The 27292-nt window shown below is 46.4% G+C and overlaps 2 protein-coding genes across 3 annotated transcripts in view; one reads left to right on the top strand and one right to left on the bottom strand.

Annotated features, from left to right (window-relative positions):
- Positions 1 to 16711, bottom strand: part of LOC115456779 (trypsin-3-like) — a 45195-nt gene extending 28484 nt beyond the window's left edge. The window contains exon 1 of one of the 2 annotated variants that reach the window (XM_030186071.1): positions 16638 to 16711. The gene's annotated coding sequence lies outside the window, so the exon portion shown is untranslated. The remainder of the gene's footprint in view (positions 1 to 16637) is intronic. The other variant, XM_030186070.1, reaches the window with a different exon arrangement.
- CDA (cytidine deaminase) lies at positions 16358 to 26881 on the top strand. The gene is made up of 5 exons (XM_030186072.1): positions 16358 to 16443; positions 16660 to 16892; positions 20539 to 20650; positions 24230 to 24287; positions 26360 to 26881. Exons 1-5 carry the CDS (start codon positions 16433 to 16435, stop codon positions 26471 to 26473), a joined length of 528 nt encoding a protein of 175 aa, XP_030041932.1. The 5' UTR covers positions 16358 to 16432; the 3' UTR covers positions 26474 to 26881.
- The last annotated feature ends 411 nt before the right edge of the window (positions 26882 to 27292 follow it).

Here is a 27292-nt window from a genome sequence, read left to right as displayed (position 1 = left end):
TGCTGCTACATTCAAAGTGGTCTACATAGTATATACAGGTACTTATTTGTACCAGGGGCATTGGAGGGTTAAGTGACTTGCCCAGAGTCACAAGGAGCTGCAGTGGGAATTGAACCCAGTTCCCCAGAATCAGAGTCCGCTGCACTGGCCACTAGGCTACTCCTCCAGTAGCAACATGCCATGTAGAAGCCTGCCCTTGCAGATCAGCAATGAGGCTGCGCAGGACGTCAGACTCACAGAAACAGAAGCCTGCGCGGCCGCATTGCTGATCTGCAAGGGCAGGCTTCTACATGGAATATTGCTAGTGGAATAGCAACATTAACATTCCTTGTAGAATCTCAAATAGTAGCAACAGAATATCAATAGTAGCAACATTCCATCTAGAATCTCCAATAGTAGCAACATTCCATGTAGAATCTCAAATAGGGAAAGGGAACTGGGACTTGATATACCGCCTTTCTGAGGTTTCTGCAACTATGGTTTACATATATTCAGGTGCTTATTTTGTAGCAGGGGCAATGGAGGGTTAAGTGACTTGCCCAGAGTCACAAGGAGCTGCAGTGGGAATCGAACGCAGTTCCCCAGGATCAAAGTCCACTGCACTAACCACTAGGCTACTCCTCCACACCTTTCAAATGGTAGGAAGGAATGTGCACTAGAGAGTATCTTAAAGCTTTGAGAAAGGGGAGGTTTGGGTTAACTGATAAATTCAGTGTCTATTTAAACTTCTCTGTTTATTTCTATATTGAATTCAGACGTAGCTCAGTTGCTAAACCTTTCTGTTCCCTCTTCATTATAGCCAGTTCAAGTACACCTTAACTAGAGAAACTTTCTGTTCAGAGTTTGATTCCCACCCCAAGTCCCTCCCATCTAGGCTCAATCTTTGACATATAGGTTATTAAGTCAATAATTAAGATGACAAGAGGGAAATTTTTCACCTCGAGATTTAATTAAGCATCTTCATCAGCAAGTTATTAGCCCTTGGGAATAAATTAGTTCTAGATCCTTGCCGTTCATCTTGAAGAAAACAAATAGCAACTTTAAATAGTTAACCAATTCACCACCACTAAGATGCAGACAGCAGTCCAGCAGCGAGATGAGGGCTATCCAGTCTACTGCACCCAATGCCACACAGATGATTACATCCCGGTTGATGAAAGGTTGCATGTGTGTTCTCGGTACAAAGAGCTCCTAGCTCTCAGGGAACAGGTCCAATCTCTGGAGGCTAAAGTTGCAAACTTGGAGGAGTTGAGCAAGACAGAGAAGCATTTAGAGGAGACCTTCAAGAACAGAAGAAAAGTCCCATCTGACATTTGACAGCCTCTGTGCCGCCATGGATAAGAAAGGTCACCTGAATAGAAAGCACTATTTTCTTATGATAAGAAGGAAGTGATTCTGTACCAGGACTTGCCCTCCAGAAGACGCATGTGCACAGAAGGGAAGGACTGGAGGGTGATTGGACTTGGCAATTCAATCATGACGCCTGTTGATAGCTGACTGACTGGTGGGCATGAGGATCGCCTTATCACTTGTCTCCCTGGTGCAAATGTGGCGGACGAGATTTTAGACAGTGCTGGTAAGGAGACAGCTGTCTTGCTATGTGTGATATCAATGACACATGCAAGTGTGGGAGGGAGGTTCTGGAAGCCGAAATTAGGATTTTAGGCAGGAAGTTGAAATTCAGAACTTCCAAAGTAGCATTCTCAAAAATGCTCCCCATTCCACACACATGACACAAAAGGCAGGCAGAGCTCTGGAGTACAGAATGACATGGGGACAAAGTTTGTCCCCATCCCTGTGGGCTCTGTCCCCATCCCCGTCCCATCTCCGTGGGATCTGTCCCCATCCCCACCCCATCCCTGTGGCATCCATCTCTCCATCCCTCTCCCCACCCCCCATACCTTTTCAAAACTGCCTTACAGAGGTTGCTGGAAGTGGTGCAGCGACAATGCGCTGCTCGTGCCGACATCGGAGCCTTCTGTATGATGCAACTTCCTGTTTCCACATAGGTGGGCAGGAAGGTCAGACAGAAGGCTCTGAAGTCGGCACGGGCAACGTGTTGTGAATCGCTGCCACCCACCTCTCTAAGACAGCTTTTAAAAGAAATGGGGGGAGCGGGAGGGGGAGGCGGAAGGGGAGGGGGTTGGGGATACTCAGTTGATACTTGTTAGACTTAGGGGGTACTTGGCTTGAAAAAGTTGGGAAGCCCCGAGTTAGACCGATGGTCCATCTAGCCCAGTATCCTGTTTCCAACAGTTGCCAATCCAGGTCACAAGTACCTGGCAGAAACCCAAAGAGAAGCAAGCAGCATTCCATGCTACCAATCCCAGGTCAAACAGTGACTTCCCCCATGTCTTTCTGAAGAGCAGACTGTGGACTTTTCCTCCAGGAACTTGTCCAAACCTTTTATTAAATCCAGAAACGCTAATCACTGTTATCGCATCCTCCAGTAACGAGTTCCAGAGCTTAACTATTCAAAAATATTTTGTCCTATTTGTTCTTAAAGTATTTCCATGTAACGTTTGGTGACCTATAGAGAATTACCCCCAAAATGCACATTTTTAGAAAAAATATACGGTAACAATGGCTTTCTTTTTAATAAAAGATAGTACTTCCCATTTGATAGGTTTCTTCTTCCTGCATCTTCCTACCACAAAGTTTTATTTTCTGTACCCAGACACATGATATGCCCCGGTCTGTAGCCCTGGCAAGGTCTTCGCAGTGTCTGGCAGAGCCGCAGCTGTTCCACGGTCTGTTTCACCGCAGTCACAGGTGTCTGGCTCGCTATCGGCATCTTTAATCCTTCTAGGCTCTCTTGTTCAGAGGAAATTTGAGCATTTCTCTGTGGGCCAGTTCTTGCCTGCAGCAAAGCATGCGGTCAGTGTCCACTTGGAGAGTGTGTCAAGCGCGCTCTCCCTGCTTCCAGAAATGTGGCCATCAGGGATTTTCTTAAGCAGTTCTGCTATAGTTAGAAAACGTTTTATTTTTTCTGCTCATCGCAAGCACTTCCATTATGGACCTGTATTTTATTTATTTATTTATTTTATTGCATTTGTATCCCACATTTTCCCACCTATTTGCGGGCTCAGTGTGGCTTACAATACATTGTGAATGATCAAAATACAATGGTCACAGTACGATTATGGGTTACATTGTGAAGAGTTATGGAAAGACAAAGTCAAGATATCATCTGGGAATAGAACAATGGAATGTAACAATGGGGGACTGATAGGGCGATAGAACAATAGCAAGAGAGCATTAGGGTATAACAATTTTATCTGTGGGTAGAGTTTTAAGTGTGGTGAAAGTACGGGGGAAGAGAACTCAGAAGAGAGTGTATTGGTGCTTTTCTATTAGTGTGTATGTGTTTCATGTGTTTTGATCCTTGCAGTACATTTTCTCAAAGAGATGAGTCTTCAATAGTTTGCATAAGTCAGTTAGTTCGTAGATCGTTTTCAGGTTGCGTGGTAGTGTATTCCAGAATTGCGTGCTCATATAAGAGAAGGTTGATGCATGCAGTACTTTGTATTTTTATGCCTTTGTACTTAGGGAAGTGGAGATTGAGGAAAGTTCGGGATGATCTTTTAGCGTTTCTGGGTGGCAGGTCTATTAAATCTGACATGTATGTAGGGGCTTCACCGTGAATGATTTTGTGAACTAAGGTAGAGGAGTGTGGTAGCCGTGTTAGTCCACTCTTAAGGTTATGAGGAAGAAGGGCAACCTTCGAAAGCTAATCAAGAAATGTATTAAGTTATGTCCAATAAAAAAGGTATCATCTTATTTTCTTTTCCATGTTTTATTTTGTTTGATTTCTAGTGAACTAAGGTGCATACTTTAAAGGTGATACGTTCCTTGTATACTCCACTCGATGACTATTAGCCATCAATAATTTCAGAAAGCTAAACCTAAAGTAAGCAACAGCCAAAATGCAGTACCCTCTACTGCAACTGGCAGAAATTTCACTTACCACATGGCCATTTCAGTGGGGATCCCTCACTGCCACCCATTGAGATGATGGTAAGGGCGTCTGAGCCAGGGACGTAGACAGACTTCGGCAGGAGGAGGGTCCAGAGCCCGAGGTGAGGGGGCACATTTTAGCCACCCCCCCCCCCCGGCGCTGCCACCCCCACCACCACCACCACCACCAACTTTGCCCCCCCTGCCGACAACCCTCTCAACCCCCCTCCCACCGACAACCCTCCCCCGCCATCGCCGTCGCCTACCTTTGCTGGCGGGGGACCCCAACCCCTGCCAGCTGAGGTCCTCTTCTTCCTTCGTTCTGTTTCTGAGTCTGACGTCCTGAACGTTGCACGTGCAGGACGTCAGACTCAGAAACAGAACGAAGGAAGAAGAGGACCTCGGCTGGCGGGGGTTGGGGTCCCCCGCCAGAAAAGGTAGCAGACGTCAACGGCGGGTTGACGGTGGGAGGGGGGTCGAGAGGGTCATCGGCAGGGGGGTCCAGGGTCAAATCTACAGGGGCCCAGGCCACCGTGGCCCCACGTAGCTACACGCCTGTCCTGAGCCAACCCGGCGGCAACTGGGCAGTTAGCGGTGCTGCTCCAATTACCACCGGTTAAGTTCCAGCACTGCAAAAAATCTAAAGAGTTACTGTAGCACCAGAAATGGCACACACCGGGGATAGGAACAACCGCCAAGCTCCTGTAGTAGCCCAGTGGTACTATCAGATTGGCGCTTGGCAAGCTCGTTGCCACCCACCAACCCTTTAGTCAAAGGGCCCCATAGTGTTACAGATTAGCGTATAAGCAGATTCATGTGTAAGTCCTAATTAGTGTCAATCAGGGACTGACCATTCGGGCAACCGGGCAGTGCCCGAGGGCCCAGAGCTCTAGGGGTCCCAGAGGTTCTGCCTGGATGCCCGCCGCTGGTTATCTAGTGGCCTCAGCGGGGAGGGGGGAACATGTTCTTTCCTGCCCGGCCCACTGGGCTGCCACTATTCCCCCCCCCCACCCACCCAGCTCCACCGTATTTTAAAAATGGTGGCCGAGACTCCCTGCGGAAGTCTCGCTAGACTGTCGAGATTCACGAGACTACTGCGGGAAGTCTCAGCCACCAGTTTGAAAACACGGCAGAGCAGCGGGCAGGAAAGAACATGCCCACCCCCTGCAGAGGCCACCAGGCTACCAGGACTCCTCAGGTAGGACCAGGGCAGCAGGAGCGGCGGCTGCGGTGACAGGGGCGGCAGGGGGGTGTCGGATCGGGCGGCGGCCGGGCAGGAGTGGCCTGGGCCCAGACCATCCTCAGTCTGTCCCTGATGCCAATCAACAATAAGTTTGGTGATCTTTATAGAATTCGAGGGAAAATGACTTGGCTAAGTTCACAAGGAGTGTTGAACACGGGCAAGCAGGATTTGAACCTGTTTCTCTGACCACAACACCACTCCTTTGATCCAGTTACTCTCTTAAAATCAATGGTCAGCTTCCTGCCATGGCTGAACCTTCTAAATCCATTTAACATAAATTAAAGCCGGGAGCGCCCACACAAAATAAATGCCAGTATTTAAATTGGGAAAGCAAAGAACAGTTCCAAAGCCGTACTAATGTCTGAAACCCTCCAATGTGAATCAAAAAAGATTTTTGGGGAAGATAAAATTTACTTAAGATATCACTTAAATTCGTAAACTTTTTTACTGGAACAATTTTATCCTGTTGTATTATGTAATTTTCTAGTAACTTTGTTAGCCACATTGAGCCCGCATAAGCTGGGAAAATGTGGGATACAAGGGAACCGAATAAATAAATGCACGCATCAGATTTGCAATATGTCAGAGGCGTAACTAGGTGGGGTGCCAGGGGAGCGACCGCTCCCCCAAACAGACTTCGGACAGCAATGGCACCTCATTTTCAGGTGGTCTATCACACCTACACAGTGCGCGCATGTGCCTCTCCGCTCCCCCTGGTGTCACAACCTGGCTACACTTCTGCAATATGTATAACTGCACTGCTTTAACTGTGCCTACAAAGGAAGCTTCACAAATCATTATTATCTTCAGGGCTTTTTTTGAGGGGGTACTTGGGGGTACTGAGTACCGGCACCTTTTCCAATTGTTTGCTAAAATTGACCCATGGACCCCAAGTTTTAACGAACGAGCTCAGGCTCTACACACCAATTCTGCCTTGTCATAGATTCTGTTACTGGTTGCAGGGGGCCTGGCTATTGTGGGGAGGGTCCCTCAGTGATCACCCCACCCCTGAAGGGTGGCCTAGCATTTGAGTACCGGCACCTTTTTTGCTAGAAAAAAAACAAACTGATTATCTTCAAAGGTCCCAAAAATATTTAATGTATGTTCCAAAACAGAACAATAAACCCAAACTAGCTGCACGTGCGAGCCACTCAAGAAAGCACTGAAAAACCAGTCCAGAATGTTTCCTAATAAATCCTTAAGCAGAAAAGGCTTCCTTCATTTAGCAAAAGAAATGAGTAGCCTCTGCTCTTTCCACTAAAATCTACCACAGTCAAACATAAGATGAGAAACTGAAAGCAATTTCTGGCCGAGGGCGCCACCTAGTGGCTATCCCAGAGCTCCAGCCCAGCCCCTTAACAACATGGAAAACAGCTTCTGAAAAAAGGAAGTTCCCTTCTGCTTTTCATTGTTTGAGGTCCAGGCCTTTACTCCAGTGGCGAAGCCACAGGTGGGCCTGGGTGGGCTGGGGCCCACCCACTTAGGACTCAGGCCCACCCAACAGTACCACACGTTTAGTGGTAGCTGGTGGGGATCCCAAACTCAGCCAGCTGAAGACTTCCCCCTAATGGTAACGAAAACACTACTCTTCACGATACCAGCACCTGTGCATGCTCAGTTTTCAGCGCATGCATACTGCAGACTGCCATGGTGGAAAGAAGCATTTCCCCGCAAGCTGAGATATTTTTGTTGGGGGGGGGGGGGGGGGAGAAGAGCACTTGGTGCCCACCCACTTCTTGCCTAGGCCCACCCAAAATCTGTAGTCTGGCTACGCCTCTGCTTTATTCACTATGCATTAGTTGTTAAAAACTCAACCAGAGATGAATAATTACGGATACATGACATCTGAATGTGTCTGGAGAGAATTAGTAATGCAAGTCTAGCAACACCATTCTGTTTGGAACTGGGGAAGGGAGTGTTATTTAAGAGCAGCAGGAACTGCAGTGTTGTTTTGTTTTGTTGTTGTTGTTTTTTTAAAACTAAGTTTTATTGTATGCTGAGGGTGAGAATATCATGATCCGTTAGTCCAGAATGTATTTCTGATTGCTTACATGATACTATAAATGTGTATATTGTTTTGAAAGCAGTAACCTTCAAACAGTTTGCCACTGGTTTGTCTAATTTATTTGAATGTATAAAGGCAATTTGCAAAAATAAACTGTGATATTATTATTGCACACAACAATATTCAAGTTGCAGTCGCACCATGGAGTGATACAAAATGTCCTCAATTTTGTTTTCCATTCCTTTCCTAATAATGCCAAACATTCTATTTGCTTTCTTAGCCGCCGCAGCACACTGAGCAGAAGGTTTCAACGTATCATCAATGACGACACCTAGGTCCCTTTCTCGGTTGGCGATTCCTAACGTGGAACCTTGCATTATGTCGCTATAGTTCGGGTTCCTCTTTCCCACATGCATCACTTTGCACTTGCTCACATTAAACGTCATCTGCCATTTGGATGCCCAGTCGCCCAGTCTCGTAATGTCCTCTTGTAATTTTTCACAATCCTGTCGCAATTTAATAACTTTGAATAACTTTGTGTCGTCAGCAAATTTAATTACCTCACTAACTACTCTCATCTCTAGGTCATTTATAAATATGTTAAAAAGCAGCGGTCCCAGCACAGACCCCTGGGGAACCCCACTAACTGCCCTTCTCCCAGGGGCGTAGCTAGACACCCAATTTTGGGTGGGCCTGGGCCCAAAATGGGTGGGCAGAACTCCACCCTGTCCCACAAGTGATTTGGTCTCTCCCTCTCTCGCCTGCATGCCATATGGTCTTTCAAACATCCCCCCTTTAAATAGCAGATTTTCAACGGCAGCGAGCAGCTACTAATACACACTGCTCATGTTGGCCCCACAGCCTTCCCTCTGATGCAACTTCCTGTTTCTGCATAGGTGGGAATACATCGGAGGGAAGGCTGTGGGGCCGGTGTGAATAGTATGTATCAGTCACTGCTCACTGCAGGCAAAGATCTGCTGTTTACAAGGTATGCAGGAGAGACAGTTGTTATGAGCTTTTGGCTGGTGGGTCTTGGGGATCCCTGACAGCCACATCATAGGTGTGCTGCTACTGGGTAGGCCTGAGCCCAAAGTGGGTGGGCCTGGGCCTACCCAGGCCCACCCTTGGCTACGCCACTGGTAGACTCCAGGATACTGTTGAACTGCACATCCGTTACCCTACGAAACAAGGCCTTCCAGCTGATGATTAAAACCAGGGGGCTGCCGGAATCACCCTAGGTAATATTGAGAAAAGAGATCAGCTTCAGAATGGAAACCTAGTACATGTGAATTGCCCTCAGCTTCTGGGTCCTCAAACATCAATGCCTGCCACAGTGTGATTTACCTTACATAGTAACAAAGTAACATAGTAGATGACGGCAGATAAAGACCTGTACGGTCTATCCAGTCTGCCCAACAAGATAAACTCATATGTGCTACTTTATATGTATACCTAACCTTGATTTGTTCTTGCTATTTTCAGGGCACAGACCATAGAAGTCTGCCCAGCACTGGTTTTACTCTCCAATTACCGGCGTCGCCACCCAATCTCCGCTAAGATTCCGTAGATCCATTCCTTCTGAACAGGATTCCTTTACCCCACGCATTTTTGAATTCCGTTACCGTTTTCATCTCCACCACCTCCCACGGGAGGGCATTCCACGTATCTGCCACACTTGCCGCAACACCTTGGATTAGATGAGTAATCCATGCCAGCCTACAATGAGGAAACTGTTGGGAAATCCTGAATATGAAAACTCAGCAATCCAGCTCCTCTCTCACCCATCAAAAAGGGCTGTGGTTATCTGAAGTGAGCCAACACAGGTACGGTACAGCAATATCTCATAACTAGACATTAATTGCTAGCCTGTGTACTCCGTCGACACCTGTTTCCTAAATTATATCAATTACCTCCTTAGCAATCTATGTTGATTGCAACTCTTAACATATGCAATAACTCCTCAGTACTTCTTTTAAATGGTGTCACTTGTTGAAGTCACTGTTGTGACCGCTGTAGACACAATTGTCTTAACCACATGTTACAATTACAACGTTATGATATCACATATCTGTTGATCATACTGACGATGCAAACGTCATTTTGGTTGTTGAGGTCAATTATGGTAATTCAGTTAAAAAGTCAAATGTCAACTTTTCCAACTTTTTCATCAATTGTATGTAAGAATTCTTAGCAAATTAGGTTATCAATAGAAATCAAACAAAATAAAACATGGAAAAGAAAATAAGATGATACCTTTTTTATTGGACATAACTTAATACATTTCTTGATTAGCTTTCGAAGGTTGCCCTTCTTCGGTCAGATCAGGTTCTACATGGAACGTTGCTACTCTTTGAGATTCTGCTGTGGAATCTTGTCACTCTTTAGCATTCCGGAATCTTGCTATTCTTTGGGGTTCTACATGTAGAGAGGTGTGGTAGCCGTGTTAGTCCACTCTTAAGGTTATCAATAGAAATCAAACAAAATAAAACATGGAAAAGAAAATAAGATGATACCTTTTTTATTGGACATATCTTAATACATTTCTTGATTAGCTTTCGAAGGTTGCCCTTCTTCCTCAGATCGGAAATACGCAAATGTTGGTAGCAGATAGTATATATAAGAGAAACATCCAAGCATTACTTTGACAGTCTGAGAGGGTGGGAGGGTGGGGTGGGTAGGAGGTATGCATGGGGACATCAAAGCATATCATTGATATTCTGACAGAGTATAAGGGGGGGGGAAGAAGAGAGAGGGCAGATACTGGACTGGGGGAAGTGGAGAGAAGAGAGACAGAGACTGGACTGGGGGACAGATGCTGATCCAACCAAAGGAGGGAGGAAGAGAGAGAAATGTCAGACTACAGAAGATGGGGGAGCGGGGGGGTCAGGGGGCACAGGAAGAAGGAAAGAGCAGAGAAGCTGGCCATGAGGAGGGACAAGGACACAAAATAAATGCTGGCTCTGGAGGGAACATAGGGACAGGGACACAGTGAGGGACATACTGGACAGTACAGATGGATACATATGAAAGATGGATGTTGGACATGGCTGCTTCCTGTTCCCAGGTCTCTAGACCTGCTTTGTTTCACCCCTCTCTGGAGGGTCAAACCTGCTATTACTGCAGTAGCTCTCCCTAAACAGGACTGCACATGTTTCAGACACCCGTGAGTTATTTGTTTTACCATTGGTTTGCACTAAAGGTCTATAGACCCCTGAGGCAGGCCCTTGTGGCCGAAACACGATTCATGTCGGGTCATTTTATTTATTCTAATAAAGACCTTGTTTGGGAAACACCATTTGTGCGAGGACCCCCTTTGTTTTGGATCCACTTGTTGTAAATTTGATTTTCGGTTTCTCCTGTGGTGAGATCACCCTCTGTGGGTGTTGGCTTAAAAGGACAGGAGACCCTGGAAAGACTTTTAAAAAAATAACAGAAAAACATATGAGAGACACTAGAACTAAAGTAACATTCAGACAGCAAAGGTAGGGGGAAAAAACTATTTTTTCTGAACTAATTTATTGTAATATGCAAGCTTGTATCCTTCCTCCTCTCCCCCCCCCCCCCCCCCGATGGTGTTATAGGGGGGGCCCATTTCAATTTTTCTGCCTTGGGCCCATTTAATCCTAGTGGTTAGGGTGGTGGACTTTGGTCCTGGGGAACTGAGGAACCGAGTTCGATTCCCACTTCAGGCACAGGCAGCTCCTTGTGACTCTGGGCAAGTCACTTAACCCTCCATTGCCCCATGTAAGCCGCATTGAGCCTGCCATGAGTGGGAAAGCGCAGGGTACAAATGTAACAAAAATAAAATAGATACTATTGGAGATTCTACATGCAATGTTGCTACTATTGAGATTCTACATGGAATGTTGCTACTATTGGAGATTCTACATGGAATGTTGCTATTCCACTAGCAACATTCCATGTAGAAGGCTGTGCAGGCTTCTGTTTCTGTGAGTCTGACGTCCTGCACGTACTCACAGAAGCAGAAGCCTGCGCGGCCACATTGGTGATCTGCAAGGGTCGACTTCTACATGGAATGTTCCTAGTGGAATAGCAACATTCCAAGTAGAATCTCAAATAGTAGCAACAGTGGAGGAGTGGCCTAGTGGTTAGGGTGATGGACTTTGGTCCTGAGGAACTGAGTTCAATTCCCACTTCAGGCACAGGCAGCTCCTTGTGACTCTAGGCAAGTCACTTAACCCTCCATTGCCCCATGTAAGCCGCATTGAGCCTGCCATGAGTGGGAAAGCGCAGGGTACAAATGTAACAAAAATAAAATAGATACTATTGGAGATTCTACATGGAATGTTGCTACTATTGGAGATTCTACATGGAATGTTGCTATTCCACTAGCAACATTCCATGTAGAAGGCTGCGCAGGCTTCTGTTTCTGTGAGTCTGACGTTGTGCACATACGTGCAGGACGTCAGACTCACAGAAACAGAAGCCTGCGCGGCCACATTGAGTGGCCTAGTGGTTAGAGTGGTGGACTTTGGTCCTGGGGAACTGGGTTCAATTCCCACTTCAGGCACAGGCAGCTCCTTGTGACTCTGGGCAAGTCACTTAACCCTCCATTGCCCCATGTAAGCCGCATTGAACCTGCCATGAGTGGGAAAGCACAGGGTACAGATGTAATAAAAATTTAAAAAAAAATTTTGAAGAGGGAAAAGGTGAGAGTGTCTCTATGTTTACTGGCCTTATCACTCGGGGTTGGTTAGCACCTGGAAATTTGAGTTGTTTATTAATTTAAACGTGTGTTTGTCAGCTTCCCAAACCTATATGAAAGTTAACGTGGCCATTATGCATCGCATTATTTTATTAATTGAAGCCCAATGTACTTGCTGCCTTATAACTGAATAACTATCCCAGCTGTTGGTTAAATCCCACCAGTTGCACAATTAGCATTAGATGTGGCTGGTTGCCAGACCACACAGATTTTTGCTGGATAAAGTTTGTTTCCCTAGCTGACAGTAGCCAAAGATATAAAGTTCCATCCAATATGAAAGGCTCAAATCAGATCACAAAGCGAGAAATATTTAACTACGTGGAGTCCAACATTGTGTGAGAGAAATACCTAAAGGAATGTAATGGGAGATATCTCGAGGATGGAAATGCACAGGAGGCAGGCCTCTTTCAACTGAAAGAAAGCTCTGGAATGAGGGGGTCATATTTATTTATTATCTCATTTATACCCCACATTTTCCCAACTGTGTCAGGCCCAATGTGGCTTACATCACGCTGCAAAGGCGGACACCAATGCAGTAAAATAAGCTAATACATCATGAAACCTACATAAGAAATAAAGGCGAGAATAGGGACGAAACGAAAGGAACAGGGGAACCAGGCGAGAGAAGGGAAGGGTGGATGTGTCCAAAATCAGGGCCGTGCCTAGGGTCTCCGGCGCCCCCCTGCAGTTGGCCCCGCCAGCGCCCCCCCCCCTGAAAACGATCGCTACACTACCCGCCCGCTTCTCCCCAGATCCTTTTCCTTTTTGTTTAAATTTACCTCTCCGGCGCACGGCAGCGTAGCGTTAGTGAGGAGGCGGCGCTCCCCCGCCCCGACGTGTCTTCTTCCCTTCGCTCAGTGTCCCGCCTTCTTCTGACGTCATTTCTGACGTCAGAAGAAGGCGGAACCGAGCGAAGGGAAGAGACTGACACGTCGGGGGGCGGGGGAGCGCCACCTCCTCACTAACGCTACGCTGCCACGCGCCGGAGAGGTAAATTTAAACAAAAAAAAAAAGGACAAGGATCTGGGGAGAAGAGGGCGAGGTAAGCATGGTGCGGCGGGGCGCCCCCAGAGGATGGCGCCCTCCTGCCATGCTTACCTCGCTTACCGTGTCGGCACGGCCCTGTCCAAAATTATCATTATATTGTTATGAATCAAGTAGTGGAGACACATGTTGAGTCCTTGGGGTCAACTTTTCCAAGTAACAAAGTCTTTAGAGATTTTCTGAAATTTAGATGTTTGTGAATGGTTTTTTTTTTTTATAGCTTTTGGCAAGGAATTCCATACTTGTGAGCTGATGGAAGGAGAAGGATGAAGCATATGTGGATTTATACTTAAGCCCGTTGCAGGCTGGATAATGAAGGTTAAGGTATGAACGGGATAGTCTTAATGCATTCCTCAGTGGTAGATTGATAATCTAAGCAAATATTTCTTTACAGGAAGGGAGGTGGATGCGTGGAACATCCTTCCATGGAGGTGGTAGAGACAAGGACAATATCAGAATTCAAGAAGTCATAGGATAAGCATTGTGGATCTCTGAGGGACGGGAGAAGATTGTGGAGCTCTGTAACTAGTGTGGGTGAGCAGATGGTATTAATCACGCTGACAGGGAAGTTGCCCCTTTTTCTCTTACAAAATGTGGGAAAGTTTTATCCCTGGTGCAGGCATCTACTGAAACATGGCCACGTCAAGTATATGTTGCTCAATAAATCTTTTATTTGCCATTTGCCATACTGGTGGCTTATTGTCAATGTTCTTCCTTTAATTCCTGATGCAGTATAATGCCAAGGTACCTTAGGGAAGAAACGAGACTAACCAACCAACCAACCGTTAATCTGCAAATCAAGCAGGTAGAAATCATCTTAGTCAAATTATGTTGCTTAATAAACCTTTATTTGCTGTACTGCTAGCTCACTGTCATCGTCCTTCCTCTGCGTCAGTGCAGGGGCGTACCCAGACAACAGATTTTGGGTGGGCCTAGGCAAGAAGTAGGTGGGTACCAAGTGTTCTCCCCCTCCCCCAATCACCACCAAAAAATATCTCAGCTGGTGGGAAAACGCTTCTTGCCACCTTGGCAGTCTGCAGCAGGCACGCGCTGAAAACTGAGCGTGCGCAGGTGCCGGTATCGTGGAGAGTAGCGTTTTCGTTCCCATCAGGGGGAAGCCTTCAGCTGGCAGAGCTTGGGATCCCCACCAGCTACCACTAAACGTGTGCTACTGTTGGGTGGGCCTGAGCCCTAAGTGGGTGGGCCCTGGCCCACCCAGGCCCACCTGTGGCTACGCCACTGCGTCAGTGACTGATTGCATTTTCTTTGCCTCTCCTTTGGACATTGGGCAGAGATCAGATGTACTTTAAAGTTTTCAAACGTCTTTTCATATCCAGGGCCAGCCCGACCACTGCGCAGTCTATGAATCTGCCTAAGGTGGAACAACTAGGGGGGGGGGGCGGCATGGATGTGGCAATCAACACGCCTATGTTCAGCATCTCCCCATCCTCCCTCTGAGAGTTTCAGTGGTTTTCCTTCCATTCTCCAAGGCAGTGCCAGCGTGTAATTTAGCATGCCAATTCAACATTGGTCACAGCTGGCGTGGGGACATGAGCATCTGAGCATGCTCAAGGCCAGTCAGGTCCCACTCCCTCCGAACATCCTGTTTTGGAAGGGGCTGGACCCTGTACATCTTGAGTATGCTTTGGTGTTCAAGGCCCTGCACAGACCATAGGCTAAGGGGCTACGGAAGGGAAGGGAAGCTGATGGACAAAAAAAAAGGGGGGAGAGATGCTAAACATGGAAGGTGGAGGAGGAGAGAGAAGCTAGACATCACAAGGGGGGAGGAAGGTAGGGAACAAGAGATGCTAAAATGAGGGGGTGGGGGAGGCAGAGGACCTTGAGATGCACTGGGGTTTTTTTTTTGTTACATTTGTACCCCACGCTTTCCCACTCATGGCAGGCTCAATGTGGCTTACATGGGGCAATGGAGGGTTAAGTGCTTTGCCCAGAGCCAGGACCAAAGTCCACCACCATAACCACTAGGCCACTCCTCCACTGTTGCTACTATTTGAGATTCTACATGGAATGTTGCTATTCCACTAGCAACATTCCATGTAGAAGTCGGGCCTTGCAGATCACCAATGTGGCCGCGCAGGCTTCTGCTTCTGTGAGTCTGACGTCCTGCACGTATGTGCAGGACGTCAGACTCACAGAAACAGAAGCCTGCGCAGCCTTCTACATGGAATGTTGCTAGTGGAATAGCAACATTCCATGTAGAATCTCCAATAGTAGCAACATTCCATGTAGAATCTCCAATAGTATCCATTTTATTTTTGTTACATTTGTACCCTGCGCTTTCCCACTCATGGCAGGCTCAATGTGGCTTACATGGGGCAATGGAGGGTTAAGTGCTTTGCCCAGAGCCAGGACCAAAGTCCACCACCCTAACCACTAGGCCACTCCTCCACTGTTGCTACTATTTGAGATTCTACATGGAATGTTGCTATTCCACTAGCAACATTCCATGTAGAAGTCGGCCCTTGCAGATCGATCACCAATGTGGCCGCGCAGGCTTCTACATGGAATGTTGCTAGTGGAATAGCAACATTCCATGTAGAATCTCCAATACTAGCAACATTCCATGTAGAATCTCCAATAGTATCCATTTTATTTTTGTTACATTTGTACCCCGCGCTTTCCCACTCATGGCAGGCTCAATGTGGCTTACATGGGGCAATGGAGGGTTAAGTGCTTTGCCCAGAGCCAGGACCAAAGTCCACCACCCTAACCACTAGGCCACTCTCCTCCACTCCACACTGGGATGGGGGAACACATAATTGATGGATTGCCTAGGGTGTTGGATGCTTTGGGGCTGCACTGCACATGCCAAACATCATGCGGTGTATCTAAAAAAAAAAAAAAAGCAAGTGGCAACGTTGCTGCACCCTCATCCTGCTACACTTACCACCCAAAACTTTGCCTTTCTCTTATCCATCAAATTTAGGTGAAACATCTGCAAATCATTCTGAGATACTACTAGAAGGCAGAAATGTAAAAAGTGCAGTTCATTTAAACCACAAACTTAGAAATTCCAGCAGATCTGACTGTTCACAGCCTTACGACACAGCTCACAGGAAAGAGTTAAGAAATCCGCACGAGCAGCCACACAGTAACCGTACCAGAATGAAGCAATGAATGGGAAGTGGTTTTGAAGCCTCTGGGAGGCCACATAATAACATCGACCAATGAGAACCAAGACTGGCCCCAGCCAAGTGAATGGAACCAATAGGGCGGAAGGACTAGGGCACTGCTTGCCTCACAGGGAGAAAGAAGCTTGACCGACCGGTGGCCTATCCAGTCTTTCTGCTCTAATGACGTGGGCGTGGCTAGGATTTCCCAAAGCCATAATTAAAACAGATCTAAGTTCACTTCAGACTCAGAGCAAGGCAGGATTGGAACCAGGAACACAGACGGGAAAGTGGCTCAGAGATAAAGAAAGTCAAACGAAAGTTTAATGAAACACTGGTGAGCTAAGGAAAGAGGAAGAAAGGGCTCAGAAACAGCACATGCATAAAAGTGAAAAGGTCTGAGATTAGAAACAAAGGCATGTTCAAACAATATATGCATGATAAAATGACACTGAGTTCTACCTAGAGGCAGTCAGACAAGTTGCAGAAACACACGCACAGACCCACTGAGCTCTCACTGACCATACTCACCATTCCTGATCACTGCTTCCAGGAAAAGAAGCCCAGGGGAGGTGAAGATGGCCGTGAATGAATGCAGCAACAAGATCCAGGAAAACTCCCTGCTGGAGGACACGCCGGGAAAACCCCCTCTTTCCCCAGTGGAACCAGGACAAATTCAGCTTTTGCTACACCAAAGTCTGGAAGCCAAGAAAGCTGCCTACTGCCCATACAGCAAGTTTCCAGTGGGAGCAGCATTACTGACCTGTGATGGGAAAATTTATTCTGGTAAGTAGGGTCATAGCCAGGACACAGGGGGTGTAGACTGAGCTTGGTGATGGAGGGGGGGGGGAGGAATTAAAGTCTTTACCACACTGTTGGCAAGTGGATAGATACAGAGCTGACAGGACCCTGACATGCTTTTAAGGTTGGCACAGGTAGAGCACTGTCCTAACTTGGAGGCTGCTGTACTAAATTGTACTACCTACCCTGTGTTAATATGGCATCGCCTTAACAACCTGTGGTAATCGCATGCAAGTTAGTTCTGCGTTAAATTTCACGCATTAAAGTTAGCATGTTAATGCAAAAATGCTTAACTTCACCTCCCTGAAGTGCAGTTACCTTTCTTTCAGTAATGGCCATGCCTTAGTGTTCCCACATTTTAATGTGTGAAATGTATTGATAATTTATTAATGACTAGCCGTTGAGCCCGTAAAAAAGGGCTGGTATTGGGGATTTCCTCCCCCCCCCCCCCCCCCCCCCGCGAGGTCGCCGCCACCCCTCCACCCGGCCCCTCTCTTCGCTTCTGAACTTACACATCCATTTGCCGAACGTAGCAAGGCACATCAGCTAAGCTGCCGTGGGCCCTTCCTCCTCTGCCTGTGGCCCCGCCCTCCTGTGATGTAACATCAGCGAGGGCGGGAAACAGGCAGAGAAGGAAGGGGTAGCTCAGCTGATGTGCATTGCTGCGTTCGGCGAATGGATGTGTAAGTTCAGAAGGGAAGAGAGGGCCCGGGCTGGGTGGAGGGGTGGCGGCGGCGACTCCGAGTGTGGGGGGGGAGGGGTAGCAACCTCGGCGGTGCAGTTTCCCTCTCTGTCTCGCCCCCCCATCATCACGTATTGACGCGGGGGCGGGACAGACAGGGAAGTCTCTACTGCGCATTTGCGAGTGAGTACGGTCACTCGCCGTTTATATGTTTGATGAGCTGATTTATGGAGTTACAGAGGTTCCTAATAACTAATTTAACATCTGCACCACTTATTACACTGACTGACTGACCGCCTGCTTGAGCTGCCCCTGTCCCCTGGTCTGACGACTGCCTAGTCCTGTTGCTGCCTCCTGTCGACCTCAACAGCCCACCTGACCGCCTTCTGCTGTCGACTGCCTGATTCCCCTGTTGCCTTTTATTCTGCCCCTGACGCAGCCAATATCCCTGGCGAAACATGGCCATGTCGGGCACAGATGATTGTTAACCTGGGAGCTTTTTACCGCACTAAAAAATGTTTTGTTTTATTTGATCTGCCTCCCCCTGTTTCTGTCTTCTAGGTCAAATGCAAAGCTCGAATTTACTATATCAGATCTGATTCTCTTTGAATCCAGCCTGCTTTTCCTTTCAAAGATTTGGATTTACTCTGATTGTTTTAAATATTTGCAGCTTTGAACAAGTCAGAAAGTATCTGTCAAAAACAGCTGCATCTCTGCCACAGATCACTAAAAATGCTGCTAGGTGACCTTACAAGACTTGGAGACCTGGGCGTCCAAATGGCAGATGACGTTTAGGTGCCTACACTCGCCCAATGTGCGCCAATTTAAAACTACCACCCAGCTACCGCGTGACCCGAGCGGTAATTTCATTTTTTACACACGTCCACTACGCGCACCAAAAAATTTCCAGCATGCGGCGCTAACCAGGCGGTAATCAGCGGTGTATGCGCGTTGACAGTTACCACCCGGTTAACACGTGAGACTTTACCACTAAGCCAATGGGTGGCAGTAAGGTCTCAGGCCCAAATGGACGCACACCAATTTTTATTTTGCCGCACGTCCATTTTTGGCCACAAAAAAATAGGCCTTTTTTGCAGGTGCACTGAAAAATAAGTACATAAGTATTGCCATACTAGGAAAGACCAAAGGTCTATCGAGCCCAGCATCCTGTTTCCAACAGTGGCCAATCCATGTCACAAATACCCGGCAAGATCCCAAAAATGACCTGCGCATGTCCAATACACGCGCCTACACCAGCGCAGGCCATTTCTCAGCGCACCTTAGTAAAAGGACCCCTTTAATGTGAGCAAGTACAAAGTGATGCATGTAGGGAAACCAAAACTATAGCTGCATGACGCAAGGTTCCACCTTAGGAGTCAGTGCTCAGGAAAAAGGATTTAGGCGTCATCATTGATGATATGTTGAAGCTCTCTACTCGGTGTGCAGGAGCAGCTAAGAAAGTAAATAAAATGTTAGGAACAAAGAACAAAGCTGAAACTATTATAATGCCTTTGTATCGCTCCATGGTGAGACCGCACCTCAAATATTGTGTTCAATTTTGGGCACCGCATCTCAAAAAAGAATGAACAGAATTAGAAAAGGTACAGAGAAGAGTGACAATAATGATAAAGGGGATGGGTTGACTTCCCTATAAGGAAAGGTTAAAGTGGCTAGTGCTGTTCAGCTTGGAGAAGAGACGGTTGAGGGGAGATATGATAGAGGTCTATAAAATACTGAGTGGCGTGAAATGGGTGGACGTGAATTGTTTGTTTACTCTTTCCAAAAATACAAGCATTAGGGAGATACAATGAAGCTACTAGGTAGTACATTTAGAACAAATCAGAGAACATATTTCTTCATTCAGTGTGTAATTAAACTCTGGAAATTGTTGCCAAATAATGTGGTAAAAGCAGTTGGGTTAGCAGGGTTTTAAAAAGTTGGGATAAGTAGCATAAAATCTGATTTTACTCTTCTGGGATCTTGCCAGGTACTTGTGACCTGGATTGGCCACTATTGGAAACAGAACACTGGGTTTGATGGACCTTTGGTCTGACCTAGTATGGCAGCGCTTATGTTCTTATGTGAACATTGAGCTTTGAACTGAGCCATGAACAGTGGAGGAGTAGCCTAGTGGTTAGTGCAGTGGACTTTGATCCTGGGGAACTGAGTTCAATTCCCACTGCAGCTCCTTGTGACTCTGGGCAAGTCACTTAACCCTCCATTGCCCCTGGTACAAAATAAGTACCTGAATATATGTAAACTGCTTTGAATGTAGTTGCAAAAACCTCAGAAAGGCGGTATATCAAGTCCCATTTCCCTTTCCCTGTTTGAGATTCTACATGGAATGTTGCTACTATTGAGATTCTGTTGCTACTATTGGAGATTCTAAATGGAATGTTAATGTTGCTATTCCACTAGCATCATTCCATGTAGAAGCCTGCCCATGCAGGTCAGCAAGGCGGCTGCGCAGGACGTCAGACTCACAGAAGCAGAAGCCTGTGCGGCCACGTTGCTGATCTGCATGGGCAGGCTTCTACATGGAATGTTGCTAGTGGAGGAGTGGCCTAGTGGTTAGTACAGTGGACTTCGATCCTGGGGAACTGAATTTGATTCCCACTGCAGCTCCTAGTTGCAAAAACCTCAGAAAGGCGGTATATCAAGTCCCGTTTCCCTTTCCCTTCCCTTATATTCATCTAAACCAATTCCAGTAAAACTCACACCGTCCAAACCCCCTTGCCTCACCCAGCTATGGATGTTTTTTAGGGGTATAATGCAACGGGTTCAGCAACTCCTCCAGTATATGTCACGCTCCAATTGAGCTCAAAAGATAAAAATTGCAAACTCAAGCAAATGATGCCTGTACGACAGCCTAATTCTAAACGCTACCTAGCACTCTTTAACGCTAATCTAAGACAACTTTAAGCCTGACTAGAGTATTCTGTCTTTCAGGTTGCAATGTAGAGAATGCAGTTTACCCGCTTAGTGTCTGTGCTGAACGGACAGCAATTCAAAAAGCCATTTCGGATGGGTATCAGAAGTTCAGAGCCATCGCTATTGCAAGGTAAATGCTAGCCTGGTGATATTCAGGACAGACAGTCTGCATTTTGTTTTGAGACACTGACCACCATGGGCAAAGTTGACCAGATATTCAGCAATGGGTCATATCCAGATATCAACAAACCAGAAAAAGAGGGGACAGACCAACTCTGCGTGCAAATCAAGGCAAAAAAAAAAGAGAGAGAGAGATTAGATGAATGGACAATTAACCTTCCAAAAAACAGATGTGAGGCTTGCAAAAGTAAAAATTGTTTGTTTCTTTAAAACACTGACTGGAGAAAAGGCGACTGAGGTGAGATATGATAGAGGTCTGTAAGATAGTGAGTGGAATGGAACGGGTCGATGTGGAGCGTCTGTTTACGCTTTCCAAAAATACTAGGACAAGGGGGCATGCGATGAAGCTGCAGTTTGGTAAATTTAAAACGAATCAGAGGAAATGTTTCTTCACTCTGGGATTCGCTGCCGGAAAAGGTGGTTAAGGCGGTTAACTTAGCGAACTTCAAAAAAAGGTTGGACGGCTTCCTGGAGGAAAAAGCCATAGAATGTTATTGAATGGACGCGGGAATAATACAGTATTTCTAGGATGGGCGGGACAAATTGCTTGTTCTTTTGGCCGCTGTCGGTGACAGGGTGCTGGGCTCGATGGACCTTTGGTCTGTCCCAGCATGGCGATGCTTATGTACTCATGCACTTATGTACAATATTCATTGGAGTATCAAAAGAGTCGTCACAGAACTGTGTTTCGACATGATGACACCTCTATCAGGAGTCAGAGAATGTGTGACCTGTTCTATCCAGTTCTAAAAAAAATCCATAGGTATCTACCCCTTCCCCAAGATTTCTGTCTTGTCTAGCTATGGGTTTTTTTTTTGTTAGAACTGGATAGAACAGGTCTCAGATTGTATGACTCCTGATGCAGGCTTCTCCATGTCGAAACACAGTTCTGTGTCGAGTCATCTGATACTCCAATGAATAGTGAGTCCTTTTAGAGTTGCAGGCTTATTTTCGAAAGAGACGGGCGCCCATCTTTCGACATATCACAAGATGGGCGTCCTTCTCCCAGGGTCGCCCAAATCGGCATAATCAAAAGCCGATTTTGGGCGTCCTCAACTGCTTTCTGTCGCGGGGACGACCAAAGTTCATGGGGGCGTGTCGGAAGCATAGCGAAGGCGGGACTGGGGCGTGATTAACACATGGGCGTCCTCGGCCGATAATGGAAAAAAGGAGGGTGTCCCTGACGAGCACTGGGCCAACTTTACTTGGTCCATTTATTCTTGCGATCAAGCCTCAAAAAGGTGCCCGAACTGACCAGATGAGCACCGTAGGGAATCAGGGATGACCTCCCCTTACTCCCCCAGTGGTCACTAACCCCCTCCCACCCTCAAAAAAAACTTTTAAAATATTTTTGGCCAGCCTCAAATGTCATACCCAGCTCCCTGACAGCAGTATGTAGGTCCCTGGAGCAGGTTTAGTGGGTGCAGTGCACTTCAGGCAAGCGGACCCAGCCCCCCCCCCCCCACATGTTACACTTGTGGTGGTAAATGTGAGCCCTTCAAAACCCACTACAAACCCACTGTACCCACATCTAGGTGCCCCCCTTCACCCCTTAGGGCTATGGTAGTGTTGTACAGTTGTGGGTAGTGGGTTTTGGGGGGGGGGGGGGGGTTGGGTTGCTCAGCACCCAAGGTAAGGGAACTATGCACCTGGGAGCAATTTCTGAAGTCCACTGCAGTGCACCCTAGGGTGCCCAGTTGGTGTCCTGACATGTCAGGGGGACCAGTGCACTACGAATGCTGGCTCCTCCCATGACCAAATGTCTTGGATTTGGTCATTTCTGAGATGGGCGTCCTCGGTTTCCATTATCGCTGAAAACCGGGGACGACCATCTCTAAGGTCTACCTAAATGTTGAGATTTGGGCGTCCTCGACCGTATTATCAAAACGAAAGATGGGCGCCCATCTTGTTTTGATAATACGGGTTTCCCTGCCCCTTCGCGAGGACGTCCTGCAAGGAAGTACATAAGTTTTGCCACACTGGGATAGACCAAAGGTCCATCAAGCCAAGCATCCTGTTTCCAACAGTGGCCAATCCAGGTCACAAATACCTGGCAAGATCCCTGAAAAGCTCAATACATTTTATGCTGCTTATCCCAGAAAGAGCAGTAGATTTTTTTCCCAAGTCAATTTAATAATAGTCCATGGACTTTTCCTTTAGGAAGCCGTCCAGACCCTTTTTTTAATCCTGCTAAGCTAACCGCCTTTACCACATTCTCTGGCAACGAGTTTAATTACATGTTGAGTGAAGAAACATTTTCTCCGATTCGTATTAAATTTATTACTTTGTAGCTTCATCGCATGCCCCCTAGTCCTAGTATTTTTGGAAAGAGTAAACAAACAATTCACATCTACCTGTTCAACTCCACTCATTATTTTATAGACCTCTATCATATCTCCTCTCAGCTGCCTTTTCTCCAAGCTGAAGAGCCCTAGCCGCTTTAGCCTTTCCTCATAGGGAAGTCATCCCATCCCCTTTATCATTTTCGTCACCCTTCTCTGTACCTTTTCTAATTCCACTATATCTTTTTTGAGATGCGGCGACCACAATTGAACACAATATTCGAGGTGCGGTCGCACCATGGAGCGATACAAAGGCATTAAAAAAGTCCTCACTTTTGTTTTCCATTCCTTTCCTGATAATACCTAACAGCAGCAAGACTCATAGAAGGTTGCAAGCGACGTGACCGCATCACACCATTTTTGCAAAAACTTCATTGGGTACCAGTACAATGCAGGGCTAAATTTAAAACTCTATGTCTGATCTTCAAGGCCCTGAAAGGAAATGGCCCTGAGTATCTGAAGAATAGGATGATCCTCCACACACCGCCAAGGACACTAAGGTCCTCTCAAGGACTTTCACTAACTACACCATCTCCAAAAGACATTACAGGATGTGATACCCACAAGCGAGCCTTCTCTGGAGTAGCCCCCACACTCTGGAATGCACTCCCTGAAAGGCTCCGCTTAACACAAGACTACCTCTACTTCAGGAAGCAGGTGAAAGCTTGGCTCTTCAACCAAGCCTTTAACGGAAGAAGTAACTAACTTGTTTGTCTCACTCACACACACAAGGATTGACTCGGGCTGCACATACTGCAGCAGGACATGTTTTTCCACTCCTACCCTAGCTGAGATAATATTTAACCATCTCTCTGATCTCACGTGCAAATCTCTCTGAACTCACGTGCAACTTTCTTCAAATTAATCACCTTACTTTCTAATTCTTCCTACTTTCTTACTCATCTATATGTTACAACTTTGCCTTACCCATCACTTCCAATTATAATGTTCTAGTACATATTGTGTAGTCATTGCAAGTAGTATACCATGCCATACTTTGTATTGTTGTTCGAATATTTTTACTGCTCTAATTTCCTACTGCTCATGTTTGATCTATTCTTACTGTACACCACCTTTAGTGAATTCCTTCAAAATGGCGGTAAATAAATCCTAATAAATAAATGTTTGGTGTTTGTGTCTTTCCCAGGTACAAGGTACTAAACTAACTCAACTTTTCTCTCTTCTAGTGATATGGAAGAAGAATTTATCTCGCCGTGTGGTGCGTGCAGACAAGTAATGAGAGAGGTAACCAAGCCTCTGCATTCCTCTTTAAATATTTTTATGCCGTAGTAACTGATTGGCATTTCTTAACCATTAACTAGTGGCTAAATGAATTGAAGGCATAAGGTGAATCTCATTGGCCATTAAGAATGACAAAATGCTCATTAACCGGTGCCTTTTCAACCCCGGAAAGCTGATGAATGGCTTCAGCTGCAGACATTGGTTGCCTAGGTTCTGCAGTGATTCATTTTCAGACCCAGTAAGGAAGCCGCACCAGCATATAAAGGTTTTGATATGTTATAAAAAGAGGATGAAATTCATATTGACCTGATGTTAATGAACAGCAGAAGTTAAAACAGCGGTACGATATTTAGAACATTTAGTGGAGCATTACAAAAAAAAAACCATTAAAACACTTTTTACTCCACTCTGCTATTTAAGTTCTAGAAATGTAAGCATTAATTTGAAGTTTCAGAAAATTGCTTCTGCTTAGTCATTCCATCCTGGTGTAAGGAATTCAGATGCAGCAAGGTACTGCCTGCCCCACTGGCAGTGGTCTTGCTCAAAGAACTCCTGCGTTACAGGGAGCCCAAGCACAAACGCCAGGGCCATCTCCCTGTGGCCATCTTTCAGCGGCAGATAGAAGAAAAAAGCCAGTGCAGGGCCTTATACAGCTATAGCCCGCCCCCTGCTGGAGAAGGGAGAGATTGCAATAGGGCCTGTGAGCATACATATACGTTCACACATTCAGCCGCAGCCCATTCCCTGCAGGTTTCATTGGTCTAGAAAGTCTGTGCGGAAGAAGAGAGGCTGCAGCAGGGCCTGTGAGCTGCAGCCCATCCCCTGCAGGAGAAGGGATAGGGTTACCATATTTGCCATGACAAAAAAAGGACACAAAATGTCATTCTGCAACACCCCCGTCACATCCCTGCCCTCCCCCCCCCCCGTCACACCCCGACCCCCACACCACACCCCTGCACTACAGTGTAACCTTGACCCCCCCCAAGAAAGCCAGATTACCTCTCTCTCCCCCCCATGTATGTCCCTTCCCCAATCTGTTTTCCAGCCTCTGCCCACCTATTTTTACAGCTCCTTCCCTCCACCCACATAACTCCATTCACATCCCCTCCTGTACCTTATAGTCATAAATTATCCTACAAAGCCTTTGTTTCAGAGTTGCTGAAGCTGAGAGAGAGAGTCTGTAGGAAGGTGTCTGTTGTCCAGCTTAGTGATCAGCAGCATGGGGCAGAGGTGACAGGAGCCCAAAAGTCCTTACAGCAGCCAGTGGTGGGAGAGAAGGGAAGAGCAGACCCGAACTGAGTGTGTTCCTGGCTTTTATAATGCCCTGGTGGTCTACTGGCCTCCTCAGGGCAGGGGAAAAAACCCTCTTTCCTGCCCGGTGCTGCCACAGACCTCTTGCTCCTGGCGCTGCTTCCAAATGGCTGCCAAGAATTCAAGCAGTGACCTCGCAAGATTGGTTCTGGGTATAAGCGTTCCATATCGGTGTGTTTGTACTTTACACACTGTCATTTAGGACTGATCCCGTGCAGCCATATCAGCTCTCACAATCTAGGTGCTTTTTTTCTGCAGGATATATGTCTTTATCAAATGGACTGCCCTATTTAATTCAACCTGTTATAAAATTACTCTTTATGCATCTATCTGCGTACATTCCAACTCTGCTTCTCTCTGCCCAAACTACAACCAGAGAAATGCCTGTGAACCTACTTATTAAACATGCTGTGGCCACGCAATTTCATAAAAGCCCTTTTCTATGTGTAAACAGGTTTTGCATGTGGCAAAAACATTATCAAATTACCTCCGTTATGTATGAGACTAAGGGATACCTCAATGCCTTTATCTAAAAAGTCCACTAGGTGGCACTGTGTGGTCAACACAAATATTACTCTGCATTTCTCTAATTGGATTTACTGAAGTTGGTGATAAATCATGCCCAGGCTGTTGTAGAGCGCGTTTCTACCCATTCTTACCATGAAGCCACTAGTGATATGCGCAGTTGTATACAGAATTTTGTACAGAAGAGTCAAACAGTTTCCTGAGCAGTTCTTTCACGGGGTTCTTTCATGTTTCTATAGTTTGGAACAGACTGGGACGTTTTTCTGACCAAGCCGAATGGGAGTTATGTACTGGCGACACTCCACGAGCTCCTCCCCATGTCCTTTGGCTCCGAGAGCCTGAAGAAGAACTGAAGAACGTACACAAAATGGAGTCACACAGGACAGAAGAAGATACTTACCATACTTTCAAAAAATGCCTGCTCAAAAATCGAATTATATTTATTTAACGTATTTTCAAACTCATTCTGGCCTCAGGCTACTGTATAATTCACTGTGGGCTGGAGGACCTAAGCTATTTTTTAATTCATCTGGCCTTGTAGGTGAGTCGCTCGGCTTGACCATAGAGAGCTTTTTATGATTGGATAGAAGGTGCTCAGTCTTTCACATGTGCGACGTGGTCTGCCCTACCTCAGGGGCCTTGTGCTAGATTCAGTAAATAGCACTCAAAAAGGGGTGCAGGAAAAGATCAGCACTAAGCCTGATTCTATAAAGGGTGCGCATCCTTTATAGAATCACGCTTAAGCACCAATCTCATGCCTAACTTTGGGTGCCAGAGTTAGGCCTGTCTAAACTAGGTGTAAATCCTGGCGCACAAGTTAGACACGATCAGGCAGTATTCTGTAATTGCACGCCTAACTTTTCGGAACGCCCCCTTTTCAGATACATGCCATGGGATTTAGGCACTGTGCCTTATAGAATAGCACGCAGCCAGTTGCACGCACAAATCCTGATGCCAATTAACTGCAATAATTAGTTGTTGGCACCCAATTATTGCTCATTAATCATCAATTAGCTTGCACACATATTAGGACACAGGCATGCAAATTAGGGCTATATTGCACAGATCTCCGTAACTGCTGGCTAAATAATGATACTTCAACACACAACACTAGCATTACTGTGGTGTCTATTTTGAAAGGGAGAAAAAGTCTCAACCATTGCGGCAATCAC

Source organism: Microcaecilia unicolor, chromosome 13 (assembly GCF_901765095.1).
Source record: "Microcaecilia unicolor chromosome 13, aMicUni1.1, whole genome shotgun sequence".
NCBI classification, from domain to species: Eukaryota; Metazoa; Chordata; class Amphibia; order Gymnophiona; family Siphonopidae; genus Microcaecilia; species Microcaecilia unicolor.
Note: the sequence above shows the minus strand (reverse complement) of the source record. Positions and strands in the feature narration are given on the sequence as shown.